At 40.6% G+C, this 27,991-nt stretch overlaps 5 protein-coding genes across 8 annotated transcripts; 3 read left to right on the forward strand and 2 right to left on the reverse strand.

Annotated features, from left to right (window-relative positions):
• Positions 1–820: 820 nt before the first annotated feature.
• On the forward strand, positions 821–2,934 carry nr2c2ap (nuclear receptor 2C2-associated protein). Its single transcript, XM_018670324.2, has 5 exons — positions 821–926; positions 1,119–1,209; positions 1,645–1,750; positions 1,890–1,957; positions 2,437–2,934. The coding sequence occupies exons 1-5, from the start codon at positions 889–891 to the stop codon at positions 2,557–2,559; spliced, it is 426 nt and encodes a 141-aa protein (XP_018525840.1). The 5' UTR covers positions 821–888; the 3' UTR covers positions 2,560–2,934.
• On the reverse strand, positions 2,897–5,391 carry rfxank (regulatory factor X-associated ankyrin-containing protein). 2 transcript variants are annotated; one of them, XM_018670323.2, is made up of 9 exons: positions 5,188–5,391; positions 4,532–4,633; positions 4,243–4,353; positions 4,075–4,140; positions 3,891–3,991; positions 3,670–3,795; positions 3,489–3,555; positions 3,322–3,402; positions 2,897–3,225 (listed from the first exon to the last, which is right to left on the reverse strand). In XM_018670323.2, exons 2-9 carry the CDS (start codon positions 4,626–4,628, stop codon positions 3,164–3,166), a joined length of 711 nt encoding a protein of 236 aa, XP_018525839.1. In that variant the 5' UTR covers positions 4,629–4,633; positions 5,188–5,391; the 3' UTR covers positions 2,897–3,163. The 2 variants fall into 2 exon arrangements, with proteins under 2 accessions (XP_018525839.1, XP_018525838.1); XM_018670322.2 differs by lacking the exon at positions 5,188–5,391 and adding an exon at positions 4,736–4,943.
• On the forward strand, positions 4,994–9,923 carry borcs8 (BLOC-1 related complex subunit 8). 3 transcript variants are annotated; one of them, XM_018670325.2, is made up of 6 exons: positions 4,994–5,150; positions 5,403–5,515; positions 6,502–6,566; positions 6,659–6,766; positions 7,717–7,808; positions 9,218–9,923. In XM_018670325.2, the coding sequence occupies exons 1-5, from the start codon at positions 5,114–5,116 to the stop codon at positions 7,784–7,786; spliced, it is 393 nt and encodes a 130-aa protein (XP_018525841.1). In that variant the 5' UTR covers positions 4,994–5,113; the 3' UTR covers positions 7,787–7,808; positions 9,218–9,923. The 3 variants fall into 3 exon arrangements, with proteins under 3 accessions (XP_018525841.1, XP_018525843.1, XP_018525842.1); XM_018670327.2 differs by having other exon boundaries at positions 7,744–7,808; XM_018670326.2 differs by lacking the exon at positions 7,717–7,808.
• Positions 7,815–11,943, reverse strand: tmem221 (transmembrane protein 221). Its single transcript, XM_018670321.2, is given in 4 exon segments — positions 7,815–8,969; positions 9,753–9,838; positions 11,361–11,395; positions 11,397–11,943. Coding segments are annotated over 4 exon segments (927 nt in total). The 5' UTR covers positions 11,664–11,943; the 3' UTR covers positions 7,815–8,430.
• Positions 11,944–15,402: 3,459 nt separating this feature from the next.
• On the forward strand, positions 15,403–27,957 carry mef2b (myocyte enhancer factor 2b). Its single transcript, XM_018670247.2, has 9 exons — positions 15,403–15,619; positions 19,917–19,998; positions 21,754–21,957; positions 22,213–22,341; positions 22,640–22,826; positions 23,889–24,037; positions 24,205–24,319; positions 24,827–24,938; positions 25,454–27,957. The coding sequence occupies exons 2-9, from the start codon at positions 19,945–19,947 to the stop codon at positions 25,764–25,766; spliced, it is 1,263 nt and encodes a 420-aa protein (XP_018525763.1). The 5' UTR covers positions 15,403–15,619; positions 19,917–19,944; the 3' UTR covers positions 25,767–27,957.
• The last annotated feature ends 34 nt before the right edge of the window (positions 27,958–27,991 follow it).

The raw sequence follows: 27,991 nt of genomic DNA on the forward strand, positions 1-27,991 counted from the left end.
TTGTAGACATAATGCATTCCCTAACCCTGCATTCCCTCAGCTTATCCTTAACCATCACAACTGGATGCCTTACCCTTACACCTAAACCTAGATCTGATCCTAACCCTAAAACCAATTCTTCACCATCAAACAGCCATTTAAACTTGTGAACCCCAGCTATTTGGTCCCCACAAGTATAGTGGGCTCCCAGTTTTCAGAGCCCATAAATATAGTAAAACAACCACACACACGTTTGTCTGCTGTGTTATTGCTTCCCAAGTGATGACAGAGAGCTATAGGAATATGCTCTCTAATAAAAGCAGTAAAGCTCGTGCTGGTGTTGGTTTCTTATATAGGATAATCCAATCTGCTGTGAATCAATAAAAGCATTCACAGCACTGCGCAGTTTTATCATAACATACTTGTAACATCTTGAGCTGGTTTTTCCTCTATTGTTCCTTATGTTTCATTTGAGGGTCGCAATCGGTTCGCTGATCGATTCACCTTTAGTGAGGCTCGATCCGTGCTGTCCTCTCTTCCTAATCGATTCTTATCTTCCTGACCTTTGAGTATCCTGTAGACAGGAGAGCGACCTGCAGGTGCAAACAGAGAGCAGCAGCTTGTACAGCACTTTAACTGTCCAGACTCAGGGGCACACACACTAGAAACAATTACATTTAATGTTTTACGCTCTCACTTATTGATGTGATTATTAATGGGACCTTAGATAAAGAAGGAAAACCTTTACCTTCTGCCTTCGTCTAACATGTTTACGGTACATGACTTCCATCTAGTGGGGGGAAGAATAAAAGCCGCCCGTCGACGTCACTGTCGTAAAAAAAAAAAAAAGAAACACGCACACCTCGTGGCTGCGTCGCTTGACGGCAAATTACAATTTAAAAAGGCGACATGGCTTCATCGGTGATTTGCAGAGAAACACAGAGCAGGTATTCAACTACTGTTATTGAATCAAGTTAATTCATGAAAATAATGCATTTACGGACTCAGCTGTCATGTCTAACATTAGTTCACAACAAAACCACTCGTAAATGTCGCGTGTTGAGCTTTAAGTCAACCTCCTGTTAGCTAACAGACGAGTTAACTATCAACTGGGCTTTTTTTAAACTCTACCATTTCAGGGTGAGTTCAGTACTTAACAGAGATGTGAAGCAATATGGAAAGAAGTACATGTTTGACTGCAATGAAGAGACATGCTGGAACTCAGACCAGGTAAAACTACAGCTTTGTTTCAGTCCCACTTTCTGTACACACAATGTACCCTTTATCTAATGTTCTAGAATGTCCTAAGTAATCAAGTTACTTAATTGATACATTTATGCCAACAGGAAATTATACCATAAACGTTAACTGTATGCTGCTTAAACTTTACAAAGAAAAAAATCAATCAAAGAAATAAAATCTTTTTACTATTTGTTTAATTGTTTGCAGCTTCTTTATTGCATTGTGGGGGAATAGTGCACATCAACAGTTCACACAGACATTTGAGTTGATTTTATTTAATCACTTTTCCAGTGTTAACACAGTACATACTCCAAAATCTGATACAGGTCCTTCGTAGTCAATATTCAAACATTTCCCACAGACACCTGAATGTTGCGCTCTTCATATTACATTGAGTCATTATCAAAAGTATATCTTTTGCAGGGAGAATGTCAGTGGGTGTCTCTGGAGTTCCCCCAGTCTGTCAAGCTGTCAGAGTTAAAGGTCCAGTTCCAGGGAGGCTTCTCAGCAAAAACATGCAGACTAGAAGGTAAAACCCAGAACCCAATCCAGTTCTAAGCCTCATCACAAATGGTGTCCTGCTGTGACTGTCCACCGAATTCTTATATTACCGTTTTCTATTGCAGGTGTGATAAGGTTAAATGATTTTCCACTTGTGCTCTCTGCAGGTTGTCCAAAAGATGGAGTCTTTACAGTGATCAGCCATTTTTACCCAGAAGACAACAACTCACTTCAGATATCCTTCATTTGCACCATGCAGCATTTGTCAGGGCAGATTAGAGTGGTCATCTGGGAAATGTTGCAGCAAAAGTCAGACTATTTTATTATTTTTTTAATACTAGTAGAAGAGCAAAATTTGAAAAGCTTTTTTAAATTACATTTAACTCTTGATCATTTAACTATGATTTGTGCCAGAAACAATCTTGAGTCAAAACAAAGCTGCTTTTAACTGTCAGTATCCCATCACTGATTTTTTCACATATATAACACATACATACAAAGTACACATACAATGTAATACTAAATACAGGTATGCTCTAATCCAGTAAAAATTCAGTCCTGTTGTCTACACCAGCAGCTCACCCTGTACCTGTCACTCGAGGAACAGTGTTTCCTGTGCTGCTCTAGATGGTTCATAATAAGTATCTGACAATATTTTCCTGGACATGCTTTTCAGTATTACCATGCTTATCTTGTTCTTAACTCCACACCCACAGCTTTCCCATACAGGAGGCCCCTGCAGTGGACAAAGTAAAAATAATGTTTGAGAATAGTGCCGACTTTTTTGGGAGAATAATTGTTTATTCCTTGGACATCCTGGGAGAAAAAGCCTCATGACCATTTTTTAAACCTCTCATGAGAGAGGAAATGACCCCTGAGTAAAGTACGGGACACAGGATGGTGTGGTGGCACTTGGGAAACATGTCATCTGCACTGCCACCTCCTCAACTGATGTGAACGTGGCCTTTTTTGGTATGAACGCTTTCAGGGATCTGTCAGGCAATCTCTCTTCATCACTCAAAGACAGGAGGCTTGGCATGGAGTCTGAATTAGAGTTTTAATTGTATTTAATGGGTCTGTTGTGATGATAAGAGCACTTGTAATCACTTGTAATCTATACCTTCTGTATACTGTGCCTTTGAGTTGAAGTGGCATTCCAGTGGAACAAACTGTATAAAAATAATTTTTTATTAAAACTTGTTTACAATCCTTTTCTTGCTGTTCCTCCAGCCAAAACAAAATGATTCTGCTGCATACAGGGTAATGCACACAAATGGAATGAAAAGATGCAGTTTCCTCAGCGTAAAAGTGCATGTGTATTGATCTATTACAATAACTTGTAATTGTGACAGAGGTCTTAGTCATCTGACCACCAATGACAAGTGGACATAGATCAGAGATCAACTGTGTCAGACTGCCCCTTCCATTTATTTAACTAGTGTCATGTTGGTGTTGGCGTTGGCTTGTAGAGTTTCAGAATATGGTCCTCCAACACTTTCTGAACTGAAACAAAAGAAATGAAAATGATAATTCTCTACAGCAAAACAGTTTTACAGTCACCTCTTTAAAAACATGCATCAGGTATAAGACAGTACATACTCTTTTTGTGTCCAAGGGCAACAGCTAAAGCCATTGGGCTGTATCCAGAGTCAGACTCAATGGTCATGTCTGCTCCTTTGGCTGAAAGAGACATTAGTAGTTGGAATTAATAAACGCATTCAAACAATTAGCTAGAATTTATTATGACTTCTAGACATGCAACAAACCTAAAAGTGCCTCTACACATTTGATGTGGTTTCCTCGCACAGCGTAAAGAAGAGGAGTTCCACCATTCTGGGATTCAAATACAATAGTGTTCATTAAAAACAAAAACACAAATTGGTTTGCTATAACCAATAAATCTTGTGGATTTGTGATGACGTGATATAAAGAAAGTAGCAGCTATACCCAGTCGTAAGTGTTAATGTCGACTCCATGTCTGAGAAGAGACTCAACAATGTCCACATAACCTCCAGAGCTAGCCAGTGTCAGGGCACTCTCTCGCTCCCTCGCGATTGTTTTGGGGTCTGCACCCTAAAATATAAATTTCATAAACATTATTGAGATGGTGGATTTAGTCTTAATGACGTGTGTGTGTCTTTCCCATTCAGCAGTCGCTTACTTCTAACCTTTTCCAAGAGAAAATCCACCACTGCTTTCTCTCCAAACGCTGCTGCCCACATGAGAGGCGTAAAGCCCCGTTCATCCTGTTTGCTGAGCAGTGAACTGTCTGTAAAATGAAACAAGTCACAGCTCAGCAGAAGAAAGTTAATACAATTCAGTTCTAGTAAAATATGCTACCAGACTCCTCACCTTTACTCAGGTGGGCAGCCACTTGTGAAACCTCGCCTTGAGCTGCCAGCTGGTGTATGGACAGAGCTGAGGGAGATACATATCTTAACGTGGTTAAGACAATGAAAATCCATCCAACACACAATTTTCTTAGCCCTCTGCTATTACAGCGTGTTTGTCAGTACTTACAGTCTAATGTTGCTGGGCGTACTGTAACCTCATTCCCACGCTGTTTGTTGGTCAGAGTAGTGGAGTGTTTGAACAAACCATCTTCATCCACATCCATGTTCTCTGGAGACACTAGCCCAATCAGAGGAACCACAGCCATGTCACAGGAAGCAAGATATTCACTGTTAAATTGATTATTTTAAAAACCAGGTAACTGCATGTTACACAGACAAAAATACCACATGTCTAGGAAGTGATCACACATAGGAAACTTATAAATCAAAAGACAAAACCAAAATGGCACAAATACCATTGGACCTCTCATCTCTGGATTCGCAGGGAGAGGCATTAGCATTAGTTTCAGTATTTTGGCCATCTGCAACCTCATCATCACCTCTGGCCTCCATGATCACTGCAATAAAAACAAGGCATGAACGACTAAATGCTGTGGCACTGGCATCAAGAAGAAGTAGCCAAAAATTGCCTTAAAAAGCAAATTACATTGTCCACTCACCACAGTCTAATTTGCGCTAACTTCCTTTTGGGAAAACTGAAAGTAAATTATTTCAAATCACACGGTGGATCTTGCTGGCCGGGTATCGAAGTGTGCCCACTATATTACTTGTCGCTCAGTTGATTTGCTTCTTAAAGAGTCAATTATTTTAACAAAGGAGATGGAAACACGTTTGAATCATCCCCGTGTAACGTACCACAGCGTTTGGCACTCTTTAAAGGAAGAACTATTATTTTCATAATCGATATTTCTGTCCGGAATATTGTCGTGTGACACATGACAACAAAAAAAACACGGAAGAAGAAGGAATCAGCTGACACTCGCTGACTGCTGTACTGTGCCGTTGTCAGTTTCTTACAGTGATAACCAGCTTGCACTATGGAAGACCAGGAGATGCAGCTGAAAGTCAGACGAGGTAAATCTTAGCTAAAATAAATCAGCAGTTAACTTACCTCATTGTTACCTCGCAGCAAAGCTAGTAGCTGTTAGCTTGTCTTAGCCGCGAAGCTAAAGCTGTGCCACCAGTATTGTTTTTAGCTGTCCCATCGCCATTTGTCCGTGTCCGCTTTTGTTGGACGTTTCCCTCCGTTTTTTTTTTTTTTTTTTTTTTTTTACAAACACGGGTTGTGTATTCTGTTTATGTGTCTGTTCCTCTTTGACTCTGCAGTGACTGACAAATTCACGGAGAGCATGTACGTCCTGGCTAACGAGCCGTCGGTGGCTCTCTACAGACTGCAGGAACACGTCAGGAGGTCGCTGCCTGAACTGGTGCAGCACAAGGTATTCACACTGAGTCACACTGGTGTAAACAACACCGACATGTAGACGAAAGCTTGTGCAACAATGGGGATATCCACCTCAAAGCAGAATAATTTGTAAGACTAAGCATAAAGACTCAATATATGACAGTTTTTTGTGCGACTCCCCTTAAAACCTTGATGATCCGCTTCCTAATTTTATTATCAGTATGTCTCAACTATTAAATGCCCAGCAATTAATATGCAGACTTATTTGAATTTATTCGATAAAACTGAGCTGGACAGTAGCTAAGAAATAACTTAGAAGTTCTACTTTAGCCAGTTTTTTCTCTTCCAGGCGTTTTTCTCAGCAGACATTTTGACTTGTGATGGTAGGAAAAGCATATTAACAATGGCTCTGTCCTGTTTAAGTGTCCCAGCAAGTCATGACAGTGAGCAGGCATGAACAGCACCAGGAGCCTGAAACTGAGGCAGCTAAATCATTACCTGGATTATTTACACCTTTGCTTTTTGTCAAAATGTCTAAGGCGTTCAGTTGCTGGTATTACTCTCATTTCAAGGCAACAGAACTAGAAACTATATGCTTTTGTGTTGAGTGTTTTTGTTTGTTTTTGGTGAGTGTGTACAGCGAGTGAAAGGTGAGATGAGGTAGAGTACTTTGTAAGTGATAGACTTGCTTAAGGCACTGCAACAGTCCACCTGTAGAATACAGATTGGGTCGAATTCACTTTTGCACAGCATGCCGCAAAATATAGGTTGTACGCAAGAGTTTAATAAATTATGACCAGCACCAGCCGGTCTGCAGGGTGGAGTGAACTGTCTCTTGAGATACATTCCTCCCATAACCATCCCAAGATTTTCTGTAACTTGTACCACAGTAGCCCCTTTTGTCAATTCAGACCGGACAGGGCAGCCATCATTATGTAATGGCCTTGTAATGCCGTTGTGCTCCTTGTACTCCCTGAAGGAGTTTTTAATAATTTAACTTCTTTGTCACTTCTCACACAGACAGACATGCAGAGCTGGGAGGAGCAGAGTCAAGGAGCCATCTATACAGTAGAGTACGCATGCAGGTGAGACGATACACAGACCGACATGTTTCCAGAGTCCCAGTGGCCCACTCTTATGACTGGTAACACTTTCATTGATCTGCTGGTTTTTGCAGCGCCGTGAAGAGCATGACGAACAGCAGCATGTATTTCAAAAACATTGACAGTCTCCTCCGTCAGGCCATCACCATGAAGGAACAGATCAGCAACTCCCAAGGACGCAGGTAGGAGGCAGCAGTGAACATGTTCACTTAGACATGGTGGTCTCCAGAGTGTAGGGGTAGGTAGTATTTTATCGTTAAAGATTATAATGGTTTTACACTATCATATTCATATAATAATTTATGAGAGTTTTTCTATTTTTACATTAAATGTGTTATTACTCATTCATTCAGATAGAGCGTCACTCTGTCCTTGCTCCTTTGCTGTGCTTTGATGGACCTGACGCCTACTTCCAAATTTTCATAACAGGTCTACTGACAAAAAGCACTTAAGAAGCAGCAAAATGTGCAAATTTAGCTGTATGCTGACATTTGTTTAACAGTGAAGGTAGTTTTCTGTGGCTGAGTGTATCTCCGTTTTTCAAATTATGAAACTTGTATGCAAATGCAATGCCTGTGGGTGTAAGATATTTGAAAGTTTTATTATGTATGACAGCAGTAGTAATACATACTGCTGTAAAATGCCTATTTCCACCAAATGCCTTTATCTCTCAAGTGTTAGGGTAATAAAAGGGCGGTTTTCACTTTGCCAAATACTTGTGTGTGCCAGAGAATTTTAGAATATTGTAGTGTTTTAAATCATCCACCGCTACAGAAGTGTCAAAGATCCACTAATAGGTCTTTATGCGTTCACATTTTCAGTGGTTCAGTGTCTTGACTTTTATCATTTTTGTACATTTTTGTATTCATTCTTTGCTCCATATCACACCATTGTTCATGTATAACCTTTGTTTCTGCTTGTTTTATTTAATCCATCTTATAATGATTTGTATCAGTTAATATTTTGGGACATGGGCTAAAAATTTATTTTTTTTTTTGCCAATTTATCTCCTTAGTTACTGCAAAATATTTATCAGGCCTGTTCATACCTCTTTGTAGTTATTGGGAGCTTCATCTTTTCTGTTGTATTTGTGTGTGCTGTTTTTTTGTTTCCCACTGACACCTGCATGCAGCTTACATGATGTGACCCCTTCTCCCAGTCCCCTTGTCTCTGCTCCACATGCCCCATCCACTTCCTCATGACCTGTGAGCAGAGGTGTCCAAGGTTAGTAGTTCATCATAACATGACAAAATCCCACTCGATCTTTTGTCAGCCAGTTAGGAATGAGTGAAATGTGCAGTTAAACGACCTTTTTAGATTTTGTGAGCATTGTTTTAATATCCCATTTTAAGTGTCCAAAATCATTCTACTTTTAATATGTCCCAAAATTTATTTAAGGTTGACATGAAATCATTTTGAACAACAACAACAAAAAAAAAAAACACACATCTGAACATTGTGCACAAATATTTGGCAAAAACCTGCCATATTTACATTTTTAAAATGAAAGCTGTAAATTTGCCAGATTGATACTTGGGCAACACTTGGTGTGTTTGATGAGATTTAAATCAAGCCCATTGATACAAAACACTACAAATTATACAAAATATGCTTGAAATCATTTTAAAAATGCTTCACAATCCCAACAGGAAGAATCAGTTGATAACTGTGAAAACTGGGTAATGTTTTTCAATCTCAGTCCATGTTGTCTGTGATCAGGCAGGATAAACATGCTGAGTGTAAAGTAACTGACAGATCTAAATCTGTTTGAGATGACACTTGTGTTAGCAGTCCTCTTTTGACGCACATAAAAGTTATCAGTGTCAAACCCTCAGCCTCCTTGATGTCACACAAGAGTTGAGTCTTTTGCAGAAATCCCTGACTTGCGTGCAAGGACACTCCTCATCTCGTTGTTGACCCCGTTCCAGGGTTTAGCCTGGGCCTGCAGTAAACCAGATTCAGTAGACAGGGTCCTGTGCATCCGGGGACAGCTGCCACTGCTGCTGTAGCCGTCTTTTTCACTAGCATGGCCCTGTGAGCCTCCAGCAGGAGAGTACTGCTGTTGCTGGTAATCTCGCTGTCTTGGGTTGCCACTTTGAGGGTAGGACATCTGATGCTGGAGGTGAGACTGGGTGCGGTGCATCCGCGGTTTGTCCACGCCAATTTTAAGCTCGCAGGGCCGAGATACAGGCGTGCTGCTTCTTCCGTGGTCATTGTGGTAGAGAGTGTCGAGGTGGTCACTGTGATAGTGCTTAGCACTGCGGGAGGCTTTGACCAGAGAGTGGATTACAACGAACAGCAGGATCAGAATCCCTGAGGAGAGGACACAGGCACTGGCAATACCCGTCTCCACCTCAAATATTAGGAGCATAAAGATGGACATAGCTGTCAAGGAAGAGAAAGGAGAGGGAGAAAAACAGAGAATTTACATACTAAATACTTTCCTCTATTTTAAGCAAACCATGTTAATCTGTAATGGGCCTTATAACTTTCCTAAAAGCAGATTTTGAAAGTTGTTATTTTCTACTTAAATACTAGCTTTACTTTGAGTTTGGAATACAAAAATGTGTTTCATTTTGTTGAAATGTCATATACATGTCATATTATCTGAGTTGTCCTATGTTTGCCTTCAGGAAAAGGACCATGGATTCTGGCATGCTAAAGGAAGGGGGAGAAAAGCACAGCTCTGGGATGTGACGCGACTTCCTGAGTTGGTGGTGTTGCTCTCTACAGTCCCTTGCTCTGCTACCTCTCGATTGCAGCTAAAGTGGGGTCATAAGGACAACACCCCCTCATCACAATGGAGTGACAGCCTCCACTGACCCCATAGTACAAGCCGCTCAGTGGAACAGAGCTCCACAGCGCTGCCAGGTTCAGCATTAAAAACACTTAAGTCATGGACGCTGCTCAAAGAATGCATTGTTCTCTCTCTGACTCGCTGGACAGGCCAGAGCGAAAGCAGCAGTGCTGTTTATGCCTCTGCTGCTGAAAAATCCACTGCAATGCCAATGTTTTGGACAGTAGTTTTCAGGGTTTTTTGAGTTTGTCGTGAACAGCTAAAACCTAAAAAGCACCCTGCATGCACAGTATAAAAGCTTGTGAAAAGAATGTTTTTCAAGAGAGAATTCAGACTTTAAAGAATCACATTTTTCACTCTTTTGTCCTTACCTGTCAGGTAGACAGAAACCCCCAGACAGAAAAGTCCAATAGCCACATGTCGTACAGCTCTGCTGTCCAAAAGGAACCAGTCCGCTCTGCTTAAAGAAATGTCATATGTTCAGTGTCATGGCTCAGATATGTTTACTCTTTAAAGAAATAAATGAAGATGATTTTCTGCAACATGATGTCAATTCATTGCATCTTTGCTGTACAATCAAACGTCTTTTGCTACTTGTTATTTCTTCTCTGATAAGTTTGAATGTCAGAACTGTAGCTCCTAAAACTTTTGATTATTAATTATTTAGCTAGATATTTGAGTGCCAGATTTTTTGTGCATCTCATTATTATTCACATTTCTTTGGAATGTCCCCTCTGTCAGCAGGGAGGTCCTGGGGCATGCTGTTGGATTTGTAAACCGACGTGGGAAAGGACCAGCTAGAGGCCGTGCGCTGGGTGCATAATGAGCGGAAGGCCATTGTTTCGATGGGATTCGTAGGGGGTTGAGAGGTGGGGGTTGACCAACAACATTGCAGTGTGGGCCTCTGCACTCTGACACATAAGGGCTTTTATGCTTCTGAAACCATGTTTACTTTTAATGAAACTTAATACAGTTAAATTTATCATCCAGGATAAAGCTGTGGTTAACAGAGAACAATTAAAGACGATTTGTGGGCACGAGGAGAAATGTTCGCTAAACAGATTAAACACCATTTTCCGCTCAGATCAACAGTGTTGTACCCTGACCGTGAGACCAGAAAATAAGAAGCCATGTAGGATGAAGTCCTCTGCCTTGTATTGAAAGTTATATGTTCACGTCAATTACATGTATGGACAAGAAAAAAAAAAGAATAATTAGAGTCACCTCACATTTTGACACAAACTTATACAACTACACCAAAAACTACAGCTGGAGGCTGTAGTAATGCAATAATTAAGGATGATATGATTTAGAAATAAAGTTGAATGTATGTCTCTGTGAACCCAATGACAGTGTTTACTACAGAGCTGTTGAATTCAACGCACCTACATGGCAGGTGGTGGCTGTGGTGAAATTATGTAACCTCTGGCTAAAGAATAGCCACTGTGGGCACAAGTGACAATTACATAATAAAGGTAAATGCTAAAATGTAGCTTAAAATAACAGAGGAATGTCCATTATGCAACAATCTCTATCCAGAGTTTGCTAACATTAGCCACCATAAGCTAGGCTGCTGGTCATACCAGACCAAATCATCCTGCAACAGAAAAACCCCTGTGTGAATTGAATTAAGCAAGGGTGATTTTTTTTCTCCTAAAACCAATGGATTCAGCTTTTCATCTCAAACAGAATAATGTGTTATTTCTTCTTTTAAAACTTGACTAGGTGTTGCTTTAAAGGTCGCTTACTTAAATGAGTGGTGATTCTCCATATTGTAATCAATTGTAGTGCGGTCACAGGTGCGTTTAAGCCTTAAAGTGTGACCCAGCCTGACAGAACTGACCGAAACTCTGTGTTTCTGTACAGTTTAGATCAACAGCAGATTAATAGAAGTGAAGGAAGCCTCTGCGATGGCTGCAGCAGTTGCAGGTGCTGTCTAACAGGTGGTAGGAGGGCAGGGTAATATTCTGGCTAAATACCTCTCAGTATCCTGCTCTCCTCTGCAGACCTCTGTCGGAAAAATAGCTGTGAAGGAGACACACCACCACAGAGCTTAGGTTGAGGGTGAGGGACAGAGCAGAGAGCACCGTGGAGACCGGCAGCAGGACGGCCCAGACATGAGCGGGTATGAGCGAGGAGGTCGAGGGGGGAGACTCCCTCACCGACGCCTGTTGGGACTGGAGCTGGAAAATCAAAATGACCGATAAAACGGACATGATGGCAGATAAAATCCCCAGTAAAGACAGAACTATTAGAGACCGCTGGCTGTATTTGTGCGTCATCTTTGTCCCAAATCTCCGGCGGTCAGTTTTCTCCACGGAATCAAAACTTTCCCTCTTCTAGTCAGTCTCTTTAAAAAAAAAAACAAGTCTCTGGCGATCCTAAACTCCCCACAAGTTCGCTGGCATCGCGGTGTGTATTAAATGTTTTCGCCTGTCTTGTCGGGATGAATAGTTTTCCTCTCCAGCTTGGATTTTTTTTTTTTTTTTTTTTGCAGTAGTTTGCTTGTTATGGCAGAGCGCCCCGCTGCCCGGTCTGAGCATGTGATGTGCTTTAAATCCCCAGATTATAAAGTTCGCAACAACAATGGACTTTTTCTCTTGGATCCTCAGTAACAATACGTTGACGTGCTCCTGCGAGAGGCAGAGCTCACTGACCAAACACAAAACACCATGGCAGAACAAAGGACATTAAGACATTTTCTATTAGCCCATTATTAACTTAGGAAAACGTGCGTTTGATGGCACTGCATTTTCTGGAATGTGAAACTTGCACAAAATATATATCCAATTAAAATAAATAAAATCTAACTTTTAGAATTTGAGCATGCACTTTATATCCAGATCTGATGACAATAGGCCTGCAGTTTTGCTCTAGATTAGCCTACTTATGCTATGATGTAGGCTGGTATCCCCATAACGTGATTAAAGGATTACTACAGCTCTTTTGAACAGGCTGTGTGATTGTCTGCTGTCTAACACTAAGAGAAAGCAAATGACCTGAGACCATAAGATAAAAGATTGAACATTTTTATTTTATTTTTTTATTTTATTTATTTATTTATTTTCTTTAAAGCAAAAATTAAATGTGACCCTCTAAAACTGTTCCTATGCAAAATGAGACCATGGTGGGTGTACATTACAGCAAACTTTTGAGGAATTTGCAGCAGCATGGACCACCTCAGCTAACCCCTGAATACCCCTTTTATTCTTGCTCCAACTCCTCAGACGCACTGGATCTGATTCACTTTTCAGTAGTTGCCGTGGAAACATGCACAACTTACCAGGGATGCACTTTTTTTCCCCCCACTGCATCCACTTATTTTACACTCAGCTAAGACCTGCACTTTTACTTTCATGTGCATATTGCAACCATGTCACAAAATAAGTTATGTGTCCAGTGTGAGCTTTATTTAATAGAATTATTATTTAATAATCACTATATTTGTTGTCGTTATTAAAGTTCATTTATATTTGCTGCCACAGCTGGACCGCAAACACTTTGACATACTTAAGGTGACTGGTGCGACAGAGGCCTTATTGTTCTGTTAGAGGTTGGGGGTTGGTGAGGGGATAAAGGTGTAACCCGTATTCTGTTGAGATGTAGATAAGAATGTAGCTATAAAGGTACACAATGTGAACAATTGCTCTCACACATGTACACTGACCATGGAGGCTATTTCTGAATTCGACAGCCTCACCACATGCTCTAAAAGGGTCGTGGCTGATCTTGTCGAAAGCAGAAGTGAGAAGTTTCAGGAAAATGAAAAAAAAAAATGGACTTGATACGGAAAGTTCTCAAAGGTACCTTTATCTCTCTATAGTTTCTATTTCATGGCTCTTTCTCTTATGTATTTATATACAAAATTAAACAACAAGCGGTTGTGATCCAGCCCTCTGTATCTAGATTGACGTATCTCTTGCTGTCTTTAGAATAAATTTACACAAGAATACACTTGCATAAACACCACACTGAGGAAAGCTAGAATTTCCCCTCAGCTACAGGTGATTAGCCGGCTGTATTTACAGAAGGGGATTTGCACTATTCTCTGTTGGGTTTATGTGGCACATACAGTTAAATCCTGGAGGTAAAGACTTTAGCGGTCTGCAGGGATGTTACTAACTATTGCATCAGATGCACAGTTTGAGATGCCTCTTGGGACTCTGTTTGTGTACACGTAGCTCTATATGTACATATCTGTGTGTTCATGGTTGAGAGAGAGAAATAGAGCTGTTGTCTGCACTTTCACACATGATCTGTTGCTAATAAATTGTCACTATATTATTTTTGGGAGTACATTGTGTCACGTCCCAAAAATAGTCAATAATGCAGCTCATTCAGTTATTACCTCTAAATATATCTTTAAAGCTGACAGCCCGTCTGCTTTCTGTCGCTGTCTGCGCTTTGCGTCTGATCATTTTATTTCCCAGTTTTTTCCTTTTCGTCTCTCACCCCATTCATCATTTTATCTGACAATTACACAGGGTGAACGCAGAAACAGTAACAGTGTACAGTGTACAGTGCACAGTGTACAGTGTACAGTGTACAGTGTAATGCAGTCCAGCAGCCCTACCGCATATACTTCCTTTGTGAAGCTTGTGTTAAATGTTTGTCGAGAATATCAGAGAGTTGATGATCAAACTATGGTAATTTCTGGGGCTGTGACTTCTGTAACTTGTTGTTGCACTATGCTGGGACATATTGTTAAGCATTCTTGTCATTTTGTATGATCATGCATAATCAATCATAGTCTCAGTTCAAACTTCAGTGAATGAATTTTGTGTAATTTACTCAAAATGACAGCAGGATTCAGCTGTGACCTGATCATTGACAGTTAATATTGAGACACTGAACATACAGATTTATGACACTTAATTAATCAGTAGGGATTCAGTGAATCACCAAAGGACACAATGGGACTTTGAGATAATAATAAACAAAAACTAATATCACTGCAAAATGCCATTAAATCAAGCTGCACCCTGTAACTGAAGGTGCATGATTAAAACAGGGGGCTGTGGTTCGCAACCTGGAGGTCATGGACCCCTGCAAGAAGTTGTGACATTAATGTAAGGGGTCATGGGATTATTATCAAGTTATAAAACTAATAAAATCTGCTTATCAAAGTTTCTGCGTTTTATTTAACCTTTGCTTCTCCCTCTTACTGAATAGTTTAATTCTAAATAGTTTTTCCTCTTCAGGTCTAAAAGGGGAAATCACTCACAGCTCATAAACCCTGTGACAAGGGCTCACAAGCAGACATCGATTTCTATTGTGGGTTCATATGCAATGAAGGATGGGCATCGCTGCTTTTTGGAGGGAGGAAAATAAGCTCTCACAACAAATGACTACATTTCCAAAGAAGATGTGTCACAAATGTCAGTGTCATGCTAAGTCAAAACCAAGGATTTATTGTGATAAAAGTGTGTCGACCCCAGTGAGAACATCATTAGGAAATCAACAGTGATACCAGGGTGACAGGCAGTGGTTTCCAAAATGTGGTACAACAACCTTCAAGGGTTGCCGGGGGAGTTTCAGGTGGTCTCTGTCAGACATAACACAGTTATCAGCCAGTCATATTTTGTTTGCACATTTACACTTTAGTTGTGTTGCCCTGTTATAGTTCAGACATTGATTTGTGTATCTTTCTCATAGCAATCATAGGGAAGCAGATTATATAATTTTTTCCCTGTTTTGTAACATGTAAATTGCACATGAAAAGACAGCAGTCTCCACTGCCTCCCCCCGCCTCTCCACTGATGAAACACCACACAAAATCAAAACTACTTAAAAGGTCACCAGTTTAGTTCCTGTGCCTGCTCTTTTTTTTTTCGTAGCCATAAATATATATTTATACAAATTAACAATGTAATGTAATGTAATTCATGTAGGTAGTGTAACTCCCTGTCAGCCTTGGGTGTCTGCGCTTGAGGAGGCGGGGGAGCTCGTCCAATGGCACGGCCGAGGAGGCGGGGTGTGGTGAAACAGAGAGGCGGGCTGCGGCAGCCAGCTGTTGGAAAGCAGCAGCGCTCCTGAACCATCCGCTACTACTGCACCAGGTGAATAATATCTCTACATCAACACGGGACCAGAACACAAGGCAAAGCTCCTTTTGCCTTTTTTTTTTTTAAACATTTGTCGATTTTTTTTTATTTGTAACTTTTCCCTGGTCTGATTGGTCTCGCTCGAGCGGCTGACACTCAGAAGTAAACAGAGAAAAAAGGAGATCGAGGAACAGGTGAGATCAGATGTTCTGGTTTTGTTTTTTAAGCACGTAGGTTTAGGTTTTTTTTTTTAATATTTCGGTTTTTAAGGCAAATGAGCAAAGTTTCCTGGGGTTTCCTGTGTGGCAAAGAAAAAAAAAACACGACCCAGCTGTGAGTAAAGTACCTGTTGCTGTGTTATTGAGAGCAGTCTACAGACGAGGCATCTATATTAGACAGGGATGCTTGGCAACTCGGGGACAGACGGGCTATTCTTAAACGGTCTATTTTGAATGACGTCAGCAATTTATTAGGTCTAATTATCCCCAAACATTTTTTTCCAGCTGTGTATTTTTACAGTTTTTATTTTTAGCATGTGCAAGATGAATCCGCGTCCTTTGGGTGAAGACACATCCCATGAATCTTGGGGTGCAATGAGCAGAAAGACTGGTTCGACTTTGACAAGCATCTCAGCTCAGTTTGCTCCACATTTGTCTTTGTTATGAGTAGTATATGAGGTGCAAAGTAACAAGCAGCCACTTAGATTCACTCTCTAGATAGATAGATAGATAGATAGATGGGTTTACTTTACTCATCCCCTCAACCTGTTGCCCTTTCATGTCACTGCTCAGTCTCATTCAAAATGTGCATTGATGAAACTGCTGTTTTTACCTGCATGAGATCATTGGCTCAAGATGATATTTTCTTGCGACTAATTTAATTTGTCTTTGTCTCATTCAAAAGAGCAGACTCACAGGAGTTTCCCTCTGTCAGCTGTCATTAAGGTGTGTCTCAGCTTCACACTTTCGTACAGTCCACTGGATGTCGAACAACTTTACAAACTCACGAAAGGCCTTTTTTTTTTCTTCCTCTATTCGTGGAAAGATCAAAATGTTCAGCTCGTGCTTACGCGTGGTACTATTGCTATTCTGGCTCTATCAAAAATATCAAGGCAATTCAATTATCTCCTGTTAAAATTAGACAAATATTTCCTCACCATTTACTCTATGAAGGCTTGGTGATTGCATGAACTGTCTGACCCTGAGGATGTCTGACCGCCCCCCCCCACACACACACACAAACATATTTATGCGTCCTAAATACGCTACGTATCCTTTAACATAAAAATGACTTTCTTTAAGTTAAGATGCTGTGATCAAAAACCTCTATCACAGGCCAAAAAGTGTCATAAATATCACTGAGAAAGAGTTTCCTCTTCTTAGAATACATCTCAGTTTTGATATGAATGGCTCAGACATTTCTAAGTTACAATTCTTGCCCATCACTCTTTGTAATGAGGATTTATGTATTGGTTTGTGCACATGTGGTTCAAGCCTTCTATTTTTAGAGGCAGTTTTGGGTCTGGTTTCACAGTTTACCCTCCTCAACGCAGAACCATGATGTGATAAATGTGTGTTGATGTGTGTGTAAAATGACTAAAACGGTGAAAGCAAGGCTGTGCAGCAGACTGGTTAGGTGTCACACGCACTGCTACAGCACTGCTGCTGCAGCAGAGAGGGCTCAGTATGGCAGCGGAGCAGCAGTCGTGATAGGATGCAGCTTCTCTTGTGATTGATTTTATTGTGTAATCAGCTCATGACTGATTGAAAAGTGTGAAAAATGATATGTCGCAGCAGCAGGGCAGTGGAGCAGACACATGCAGAGAGAGAGAGTTAACTTAATGTATTAAGATTTTAAATTTCCCCACTTGGGGAGACTGATAACACCAACGACAGCACTGCGAACATGGACCCATGTGATGCTTTGCCACCACAGCCTAAGGCATTTGCTTCTTTCAGTAATATGCATGCACGTGTTTAGCATGTTTTTGAGACATTTACAATGCTCTGAATGACTCATGGAAAGAAAACCATCGAAGCAGAACACCCAATACTCTACAAATGCCCTACTTTTTTCCCTTCTCATTCATGCATACAGTTCACTGCAGCAAGAAAAACATCTAGTGCAATTTATTTGCAAGTGTCGTCACACCAACCGATCAAACCTATTAAAGCTGTTTGTTGTTGACCAGGCTTTTAGTTTTCTGTGCATGTGCATTGTTGTCCCCAGTGAGGTCTCTGGTGATTAGACAGAAGCTCCCAGGGTGTATGTCAGAGAGCAGGGCTACTGGTGCCTCGCCTGTGTGTCTGCACTTTTTCCACTGTCTTGGCCTCTGGGAAGGTGTCTGATAAATGTGATGTCTTTCCCCACAGAAGCTTCAAGACTCTGGGGCAAGTGCGTGCGTGTGCAATTATTGCTCTATTACAGGATGTACAATGACTCTGTTTTGCAATCATATCCTTATCATAGGGACTTCTGGGACTGGTTGACGACATTTAGCGGTGACAAAAAAGACCTGCTTTTTCTTTTAATGTGCACCTTGTCTCAGTGGTGACGGGTTCAGGAGTTGAGCCTAGAGATTAAAGGTGACAGGCAGTGGACAATTTGAGTTCTAGTGCATTCACAGATCTCAAATGGCAGTTGTTGTGCGGGAAAACATCCAGAATTAGCTGATGTGCAGCCACAGCCAGGCTTTTCCTGCCTGTCTCGGCCTTTAGGCCTTCAACAAACCTACTAAACCACACAGAGTTCTATAGCTAACTCTACACCGTTTGGCTGGAGGTACAGCTATATTTATCCAGCTAGTCATGTGTTCTAACACGGCTGTCTGTGGCGGTGGTAGTTGTCGTTTGGTTATATCTGAGAGGAGAGGAACTTTGTGAGATAAAGATCTTTCTGCCCTGTTTAGAACATATGTCCCACTTCCCTCTATTCTCACCATTAACATGCCTTGATGTGAGGTTAAATTGTCTCACTTCAGGTCCAAAAAAAACCAAAAAAAAAACAGAACAGCTCAACCTGCTGCGAGTTCAGACCTTTGTGGTGGCTGAGTTGTTAAATAGACAGACTTATGCTGGTTTTTGTGGACCCCTACTTACAAGCAAGAGCTGTCTGTCTGCAGTGCGCTTGGTTTTACCGCAGAGACAGCACCCCTGATGAGTTTGTCTGCAGCTGTCTGTGCTGAGGTGTGTCTTGTCTCTGCAGCGTATTCGAGCGCAGTGAATATCACAGGACTTTATAAGGTAATAAAGAGGTGGATTCCTCCAAAAATGCCCCAGATGCCTGTGTGCCAAGCTTATGTTGAGGGGCAGCGGGCACTTCAGGGGTCGTGGGAACTCGGGCGCCATATCCGCTCAGGCACCATCAGGAGGGACAGGGAACTAAATATAGAGAAGTCCGATACATGGCTAGTATTAAGGGGGAAAACCAGTGAAAACTCCTTTGGGGCTTTGGAGAAGCTCTGTATGGTCAGGTCAGAGGAGTCAGACCACTTTGTGTAGTTGTTTGACTGACAGTGAGCGTAACGTGGAGGTAACTCATACACAGAGAAAATTTTATACGTGCATTGAATTTGGTGCTGTCTGGTGTTGCAGCAGAGTCTCCAATGATACTAAGAATGAAAAAAAAATCTCCTCAGATTTCACATTTCTTTACCATCCCACTCTATACATTCCTATAGGCGCAGGGACAGGAACGGGGGTTTTCTAGACCAAGAAAAACAGATAAACAGCGGGTGTGAGTTTCAAAAATAGACATTCTCAGGCTAACCACAATCCATCCATGTCTTGTGTCTTCTGCCCCTCCAAAATCCTACATGTTTTTTTTTCTGACCTGGCTGTTCATGAGAGAGGAGTGGGTGGCTTTTAGCACCAGCCATCTTTCAAAAACACACCGTTTTTCCTTCTACTGTTTGGTTTCAGCTATTGCCTGCTGAATCTTTAAAAGGAGCCACAGACTATATTTTTAACCCTGTCTCTTGGGGCTGCGTGGCGCGGTCAAGCACTGTGCTCCTGGCCCGGGGGTAACCCAGACTGTGGGGGTGTCAGACTGTGTGGACTGCTGGCCCGGCAAGGGCTGCTCTAACTTTAGACCACATCGCCTCATGGTGGTAAAAATAAACACCCTATCCTTACCAAGGGGGAAGGGACTTCAGTCACTTAAACCAAATGGATGACATTTTCCCACCAGAATTATATGAGCTTAGAGAGAAGTATTATTGGACATCACTGTTGTAACTGTAAAATGCAGATTCTGTGTGCAATAATTAACAAAACATTTAGAGACATTTAGTGCATGTGAACCCGACATCAGGCCCCAAAGAAACGTTTTTCATCAGCTTTTACTTTTCCTTGAACTAGAGAAGGAATCGCTGTAAATATTAGGGTTTAATATCACATTTATTTAGTGCTGCTCACTGCAGCAGCGTGAATGCTGATTATACAAAACCTATTGTACTCTGCTAATCTAACATTATCATGTTTTTGGTTACAGGTGTCAGAGTCACAGACGGCAGAAAAAAATGGGAAGAAAGAAAATACAAATTTCTCGTATTCTGGACCAGAGGAACAGACAGGTGGGCGCACACATGCAGTATATCACTTATGTTTCATTATATTAGAATTTAAATCAGAACACTTTTGTATGCATGTAATATATAATGACTGACAATTGTGTGGTCATTCTGTGACAATCTGTAAAATATATATTTTTCTTTTTCTTTACATGAGGGTTTGCTGCTCTTGTCTCTTGTATATCACTGTAAACTGAATATCTCTAGGTTTTAGACTGGTTGGACGTAACAGAACGTTTGAATATGTCACCTTAAGATCCGGGGACCTGTGATTGATTGATTTTCTCTGTTACTTCAAGATTAAGTAGTACTACTAATATTGACTTGTTTAAGTCAATACAGCAGCATGCTGTATGGTTTGTGCTAATGTGCAGGATATGCAGTAGAAAGTCGAGTAGGCATCTCTCTACACAGATATTGTAGTTGTAACTGAGAGTGTACCAAGGAAGTGGACACACACGACACATAATGTGATAGCTTGGTTGTAAATACATAGAGTATGTTCTGCATGTGAAGCTGAGATGTGGCTCCTGCTGCTAATTTGTTTAGGAATAATTGCTAATTACATGTATTGTATTGCAAATATTGTATTATGTATATGGTGTCTGGAATGAGCTTTTATTTTGTAATAACTGTAGCATGCATCCCTCGTTTTTTCTCGAGGGTCACTTTAGGGTCAAATGCATGTAAATGCAATGTTGGGTGACTGTGAGACTTACTGCAAAGAATGCTGTGAATTTTGCTAAAATTTAAAACACCAGCAAATGTGAGATTTTGTTCAGCGCTTAACGGGCAATAATGGCTCTCATGCTCTTTCACACACCGAACAGTGCGGACTGCACCCTAACACTATCACACAGTATGACATGGAAAGCGGAAATATGGTTAAAGCCTAAAAAGGAGATATATTTGACAATACAGAAAAGGAGGTTTTTTATCAACTTGATGGAAGATGACACTGATAACACAGATTATACACACAGTGTGATCTTACGTCAACTCCCAGTCAGCAGTTACATACAACTGATTTTTCACAGTCACCACAGACTGAGGTAACGTCAGCATGATACTGCTGTGTGAGGGGATTATTCACATCATGTCCATAGTCTATTAATATTTTAATCAGTACATGAGATGAACACAAACATTGTGAATGACTCAGCAGTAATATTATTTTAAGGGAGTGAGAACAGTGTGAAAAAACACATCAGGTGCACTCAAGAAATCAGTGTAGACAAAAAAGAAAAAGGTATTAAACCATGTTCAGGGTGCTGGCAAATACAATTTGTTTCTCATATCTGATCTTTGTGACTGAATGTTTTTTGGTGATAAGGTTTGGGGGTTTTTTTGTTTTGTTTTTAGAGTTTTTCCTTATCTGAAATGGGAGTCTGAGGATAGACAGTGTTGTTTTCTGCACCGGCTGTAAAGCCTTCGGGGACAAACTTGAGATTTTATGCCGTATCAATATACTGAACTGTCAACACTGTTGGTATTTGCAAGTGATCAGTTTGGATTCCTGTGTTTCCACTAAAAAAACAATAAATATTTTTTCAATTCTACCATATTTTACCATATATATATATATATATATATATATATATATATATATATATATAGTCAATTTTTAAATTCTGCTACAAATTATTTAATAATTTGGCTCCAAGTTGATTTATTTCATGCATACATTCAAGCACTTATCACACTCATATATTTGAGTTTTAGGCCACTCAAACTCTTTCTGTGTCTTTCTTGCCGAAGGTGACCTTCACCAAGCGCAAGTTTGGACTGATGAAGAAGGCGTATGAGCTGAGCGTGTTGTGTGACTGTGAGATCGCCCTCATCATCTTCAACAGCACCAACCGCCTGTTCCAGTACGCTAGCACAGACATGGACAAAGTGCTGCTCAAGTACACAGAGTACAGCGAGCCGCATGAGAGTCGCACCAACACAGACATACTGGAGGTAGTGTCCAAGATGCTGTTAAAGGAAATGACAGCGAAGCTGGATTAAAAATTTAATATACATTTAAATAAATTCAAATTCTTTAAAACATAGTGAATTATCTCATGTGCATGAATTTTAAATGACATCTTTTACAAATATGGATATATATAGTGTTATATTTTTAGAATAAAACCTTTCGTATGTCACTCTTGCTTTTCTAAGTCTTCTGTCGCTGTGGGTAATTTTCCACATGCACTTTCTGTTCTGCATCAGACCCTGCGTAGGAAAGGTCTCGGTCTCGACAGCTCAGAGCTCGACAGTGAGGAGAGCATGCAGGTGGCTGCAGACAAATATCCTCTCAGCGAGGGCATGGATCTCTCTGTGGCACGCCAGCGCTTCTATGTCAGTCCGCAAACACACACACACACACACACACACACACACACACACACACACACACACACACACACACAACACACACATTTCTGTTGCTGCTTTCACCACAAGCATGAGCACACAATCACCCAAGAACAATAAGTGACAACCCGAAGGAAGGAATTTTAATAGGTTTTAATGAATTTAAGCAGCTTTAATTTCCAGCAGTCAACAACTTATAATATTGACTCTGACACAGAAATACACAGGATAAAACATGATTTTTCCTGACTTGCTGCTATTATATGTTCATTTTGTACTTCAGGCTCCGTCGCTGCTCTCACCGGAGGCCCAGTTCCTGGTGTCTGCGGGCTGTGAAAACGGCTTTCCCAACTCTGGATCCAGCATGGCACCCCACAGACCCCCAGGCTTTAAAGCTATTAGCTCCAGACCCGGCTCCTCTAGCCCTGCTACGCCACACGCACATAGTGCATTCATGTCGCCACACTCAGGTGAGCTTAACTCGACTGGTCCTGTCAAACACTACAACAGAATGTAGTATAACAAAGATGTTATTTACGGATTGAAATGTTTGCCTGGACATGTAGGAATGTGTCTTGTGACTATTTGTGAAAAAGCATGTTGACAGTTAAGAGATGTGATGATGTGTTGAGCGTATTATACTCATTTATAATACCAGTGTTTAACCTGTCAGTGAATCTGTCAGTAATAAAGTTTCATTACAAAACAATTTTTAAAAAAGAAATCACTGACATAAATTAGCACTTTCCACTGGACGCAAAATAGCTTTTTAATTTAGTGGCATTAAAGACATGAGCAACTCATAACTGTTCTTTTACAAATTGGTAATGTTTTACAGAATATTACCATTTGTTACCATATGTTTGAAATATTGAGCAATGAACATTTTTCTGCTTTAAAATAGCTGCAAGGCATTTTGAGCGAAAATCCATTAAACGCTCCTCCAGCCTTCTTGCTAAATACTTGGCTGTAAAATTCATATGTGCTGTCAACCTTTGTGCAGCTGGCTGTGAACTCACAGGAAGTGTGTGTGTGCGTGCGTGCGTGTATTCACTAATCCACACTTGCACTCGGCCTGTTTTGTGAAACTGGCCCTCCACCAGTGTAATAGCGGCTATAACCAGTTCTGTGGTTTCTGTACAGCATGTATCACACCTGCCAGTCATGTCAGCCTCCCCTACAGTCTTTAACCATTTTGACACACTATGATGTCACTGACAGTGTTTTAAATGTATTCATGCTGCTTTTCCAATGAGGGACACTCGCTTTCAGGCAATGATGAAAATGGTTTCTTCCAGTTCAGCGGGACCATTGACTGTATAACATGAACTTGTAAATGATGGCTGCCCGTTGTCCCATAAAGATCAGATAGTAATTTAAAGGTCAAACCAAAAGAAGAAGTTCGTTTTTATCACACTTGTGGGCACAAGCAGAGGGAGGTGTAGAATGTCACAGAAAAATAAATGATTCTTCTGTGAGTGAAACAAGCTCACATCTCTTTTCACTTCCTGCTGTTTTCTTTCACTGTGTAGGTATCGGCTACTCTGTCTTCTCCCACGGCAACCTGAATCGAGCTCTGGACATGAAAAGCCCTCCTCCTCTGAACCCGGGCAGTGAGAACCTGCGGGGAGATGCTGCTAATCAGGCCATGGCTGCCACACGTGCTAACCACAGCTCTGCTGTAAGTAGCTGTTACTATCCAGTGTGATCAAATAGGTGTCAGTGAATCTAACACATACTGTTCATAGACTCTTTTACAATTATAATATTCATACGTTTTGTCAATGATGTCTCTGTATCACCACAAACTTGAGACTTTCAGTTTGACAGTTTCTCTCTGTCCATCAGAGGGGTCTCTTGTACCAGGGCCTGCACAGCGGCAGCTCCATGGTAGCCATGGGCAAGGCTGGGCTGCTGGGCCACAGTTTGGGAGGCTACGGCCTTCCCTCCTCCGGGGCTTCTGGTATGTCTGCAAATGAAAAAACACTTAAAAGGAGCAGGATGACATTTTGTAAAACACACTTATTCACTTTCTTGATAGAGTTAGATCCAAAAATTGATACATCTTTCCTCTCTGTATAATAAAAATGACACTGCCCCTAGCAGCTGATTAGCTTAGATTAACATACAGAAAATCCACGTCTTAGGACCAGTAAAGCACACTAGTTAACACTTATCTAACTGGCCAGGCTATTTCCCCATTTTTCTTCATGTTAAGCTAAGATAAGCTAACTGGCTGCTGGCTTCAGCTGTACACTTACAGTTTTGTGCAGACATTAGAGTGGTATCACTATTCTTATTTAGCATTCAGCAAGAAAGTGAGTAAACATATTTCTCAAAAAATGTTGAACGATTCCCTTTAGGTGAGGCTAATATATCATTTCATTTGCTGATGCTGATTTATCAAAATACATATTTTGACAACTTTTTAAAACTATAAATTATTTCCCTTTCTTTTCTCTCTTTCCAGAGTACAGCCAACCTGGTTTTTATCACTCTGTTAGTCTACAGCGAGGAGCAGTGAACCCCTGGCAAACAGCACAGCCGCCTCAGGAGCCCCATGGGCCTCATATAAGCCCAGGGTAAGCATATTAATGTGTAATACAGTTGCACCGTGTAGATAAAATATGGAATCATCATTCTGCAGACTGTTCTTTGCCCCACAAGTTCTTTACTCCAAGTCAATTGGGCTGATGACATCATATATATATGTACATATGTATATGTATATATGTGTGTGTGTGTGTGTGTGTGTGTGTGTGTGTATAGCAATTATATATATATAGAATTGTAACACATAAATAGCTAATAACATGAAAAACATATACACAGAGTAATACATTTTAGTGTGGAAAGCTGTATGCTTAGCTGTTTTGAAGTGATCCCTTCACTGGAAATATTGAATCACATGTTCATGTGTGTTGCTTGCATTTGGTGCCTCAAAATCATATATTGTTGTTTATATGTTTTATTATCGGATGTATCCTGGTTGAAACTGGCAAATGAATTCCAAATGGCACATTTACAGTTTTATAGCAAATGTCAGCTACTTGCACCAGATGACATTTTCTTTTGTCTTTCCTCTTGTTGTTTCCAGGATGTCCAGCGGAGGGTGCTCCTTCCCCTCTCAGTCATGCTCTTCAACCTCTCCACATCTGCCCTCCCTCAACCTCAGCATCAAATCAGAGCGTAGCTCTCCTGAGCACATGTCCTCACCCACATCCCCTCCTCTACACCATCTCAGGCAGCACTCTCCAATGAGTGACCCCGGTTCTGCTCGCCACAGCCCTCCAGAAACCCGGCCGGCCAATGAGACAAAGGAATTTCCCAAAGCTGGCTACCCACAGGACGAAGAGGAAGGAGGGCAGCCGCTCAGGCAGTTAGAGATGAGTGACGGCTGGCAGAGATAGCTGGCTGCTGCATCTCCCATTCAATCAGCTATCTTCCATCACAACCAGCGCTCTGTTACACACACACAGACACACACACACACACACACACACACACACACTCACACACGTATAACACAGAAGATAGCAGGATGGGGTCGATTTGTCCCCATCATCCCTCTCTTTGTCTCCTCACACAGAGCTGGTCTCTCCCAGGCAAATTTTTCTCTGCATCACTTGATTGATCCCATGAGGAGACAGATGCATACAGACATTTGCTTTTTGTTTGGTTAGGTTTAGTTTTCTGTATTGAGATAATGTGAATCAAAAAAAACAAAAAAAAAAACAACAAAAAAAACCAATTTGTTTGTTTTGTTCAGTGACTTTGTTGAAGTTAGCTACAGCAGCAGCACAGTGGGACCAACTGAATTTCTCCAAAAGTGTAAAACATGTCTACGTCACATATTTATCATATATCACAGCGGCCTTCAGTGTTTGGTGTGAAAATTGGAAAATAGCTATAAAATTACACTCTACTGTCTTTGTATAAATGTTACAGTGCAAAGCAGATGGGAATGGAGGATGACTGTTTACGCCAGCCAGAACAAACCACTGAGTCTCTGTGTACAGCAAACCTCTACACCTTGTGTCCCTGTTGTTATATAAGCTTAAATGTTTTAGCCTTTAGCCTAAAATCAGTGACATGGTCTCCCCACTCAAAACCAGTTAGACATCAAACATCAGTGGAGCCTTGGCCTTGTCTGAAATAGTGAAATGTGCCTGGACACGAGGACATCTTAAAGGAAAGGTGCATTTATTTATTTTTTGTTTGTTTGTTTGTCTTAAAACAATACTGATACAGCTCATGTGTGCTCTGAAATTGTTCTTGGTGAACACAATTGGTCCTGTTGTCTGTATAGGCCATGAAAAGATCTCTTCATAATGCAATCCTAATTTAAGAAATGAAGGATTCATTCATTCTGCACTAAAATGCACTCTAAAATTCAGGCTTTAATTCAACTCCCTCTTTGTGTTTGCTGAGACAGAGGGATAATCAAGTCAAGCTTATTTGTAGAGCATATCTCTCACAGAGGAAAGTGTCTTACAATGTAATACAATGAGAATTTTGTACTAAAAATACTGTGTAGAATGCATTTCGATATAAAATGAGGACTGTCCTTATTGTCCCCTGTAAGATCTCTTCTGATTAGACAGGAGGAACAAGTCCAGTGGCCAAAAACTGCTTCAGTGTACATATGGATGTGTGGGTATAGACTTGAAAAAAAAAAAAAAAAGTGAACTTATCCTTTAAAATCTGTTCGTCTCCTTCGGAAGTTTAAAAAACAAATTTCTTCCCATGTTTGTGGAAAAACTAAATTTTAGTTTCATCTTTGTCAATAACAATATTTATGACAATCTGCTTCAAATAAAGACCAAAGTGTTTGAATATTGTCGCTATGCATTACAATCAACTATTGCAACACATAGAGATGTACTGTACTATTTGTCTATAATTGACCATAGCAGATTAATTTTGTAAGTGCATACTGATATTTAGAAATATATGAGACACTGTGTAATGAATGAGTATAATTATTCATAGAATATTTCATTTAAAAACTCAGAAATGACATTTTTTATTGAAGAATATTTGATTTTCATTATTTGTGTACGTTTATTTTGCACTGTATTTTTGTGCACTGTACATCAGTGTGTTTTAGATCGGCATATCCAACTTTTGTTCTGCGAACGACAAACTATCCTCTGACTCTTGGTTGGAATGAATTTACACTTATTGTCCACAAGGGGTCATCTTCTTTTACAATATTTGGATCTGAATGAGAAGTTGCCGAGCAGAGAGGACCAGCCTTAACTATTAGTGATTAATTATCTAATGAATCTCTATGAGTGGACCCAGGTTCAGTGGTTCACCCTGAAGACGTTTAAGAAATACACAAGGACAAACTCTGCAGAGATTCAGTGAGCCAGCTGGTAAAGGGTTTCAAGTTCAAGTGCTGCTGTGGATCTAGCTCCTTTTTTTTAATGCAGTTATGTGGATTAATATCAGCATGAAAAACCAAGTTATCAGTATTCTGATGTTTTGGATTTAGGTTTTATATGTTTGCTGAATGCTTCACTAACAGAACAAGAGACTGATTTTTATTTGACATTTGTTGTGATTCCTTTTAAATAAAAAAAGGTTTGATTTTTATGTTCCCTCAGGCCTGATTCCTTTTAATTCTACA

Source organism: Lates calcarifer, linkage group LG17 (assembly GCF_001640805.2).
Source record: "Lates calcarifer isolate ASB-BC8 linkage group LG17, TLL_Latcal_v3, whole genome shotgun sequence".
Taxonomy (NCBI): Eukaryota; Metazoa; Chordata; class Actinopteri; family Centropomidae; genus Lates; species Lates calcarifer.

What these genes read in the sequence shown, in the direction of transcription:
- nr2c2ap (XM_018670324.2), top strand. Translation starts at nt 889, where the DNA reads ATGGCTTCATCGGTGATTTGCAGAGAAACACAGAGCAG. An exon ending in CATGCTGGAACTCAGACCAG is followed by an intron (nt 1,210 to 1,644) that starts GTAAAACTACAG and finishes TATCTTTTGCAG; the next exon opens with GGAGAATGTCAGTGGGTGTC. An exon ending in AAAAACATGCAGACTAGAAG is followed by an intron (nt 1,751 to 1,889) that starts GTAAAACCCAGA and finishes TGCTCTCTGCAG; the next exon opens with GTTGTCCAAAAGATGGAGTC.
- rfxank (XM_018670323.2), bottom strand. Translation starts at nt 4,628, where the DNA reads ATGGAGGCCAGAGGTGATGATGAGGTTGCAGATGGCCAAAATACTGAA. An exon ending in CAGAGATGAGAGGTCCAATG is followed by an intron (nt 4,354 to 4,531) that starts GTATTTGTGCCA and finishes TGATTGGGCTAG; the next exon opens with TGTCTCCAGAGAACATGGAT. An exon ending in ACGCCCAGCAACATTAGACT is followed by an intron (nt 4,141 to 4,242) that starts GTAAGTACTGAC and finishes TATCTCCCTCAG; the next exon opens with CTCTGTCCATACACCAGCTG.
- borcs8 (XM_018670325.2), top strand. Translation starts at nt 5,114, where the DNA reads ATGGAAGACCAGGAGATGCAGCTGAAAGTCAGACGAG. An exon ending in GCAGCTGAAAGTCAGACGAG is followed by an intron (nt 5,151 to 5,402) that starts GTAAATCTTAGC and finishes TTGACTCTGCAG; the next exon opens with TGACTGACAAATTCACGGAG. An exon ending in CTGAACTGGTGCAGCACAAG is followed by an intron (nt 5,516 to 6,501) that starts GTATTCACACTG and finishes CTTCTCACACAG; the next exon opens with ACAGACATGCAGAGCTGGGA.
- mef2b (XM_018670247.2), top strand. Translation starts at nt 19,945, where the DNA reads ATGGGAAGAAAGAAAATACAAATTTCTCGTATTCTGGACCAGAGGAAC. An exon ending in TGGCACGCCAGCGCTTCTAT is followed by an intron (nt 22,342 to 22,639) that starts GTCAGTCCGCAA and finishes TTTGTACTTCAG; the next exon opens with GCTCCGTCGCTGCTCTCACC. An exon ending in TCCCTCCTCCGGGGCTTCTG is followed by an intron (nt 24,320 to 24,826) that starts GTATGTCTGCAA and finishes CTCTCTTTCCAG; the next exon opens with AGTACAGCCAACCTGGTTTT.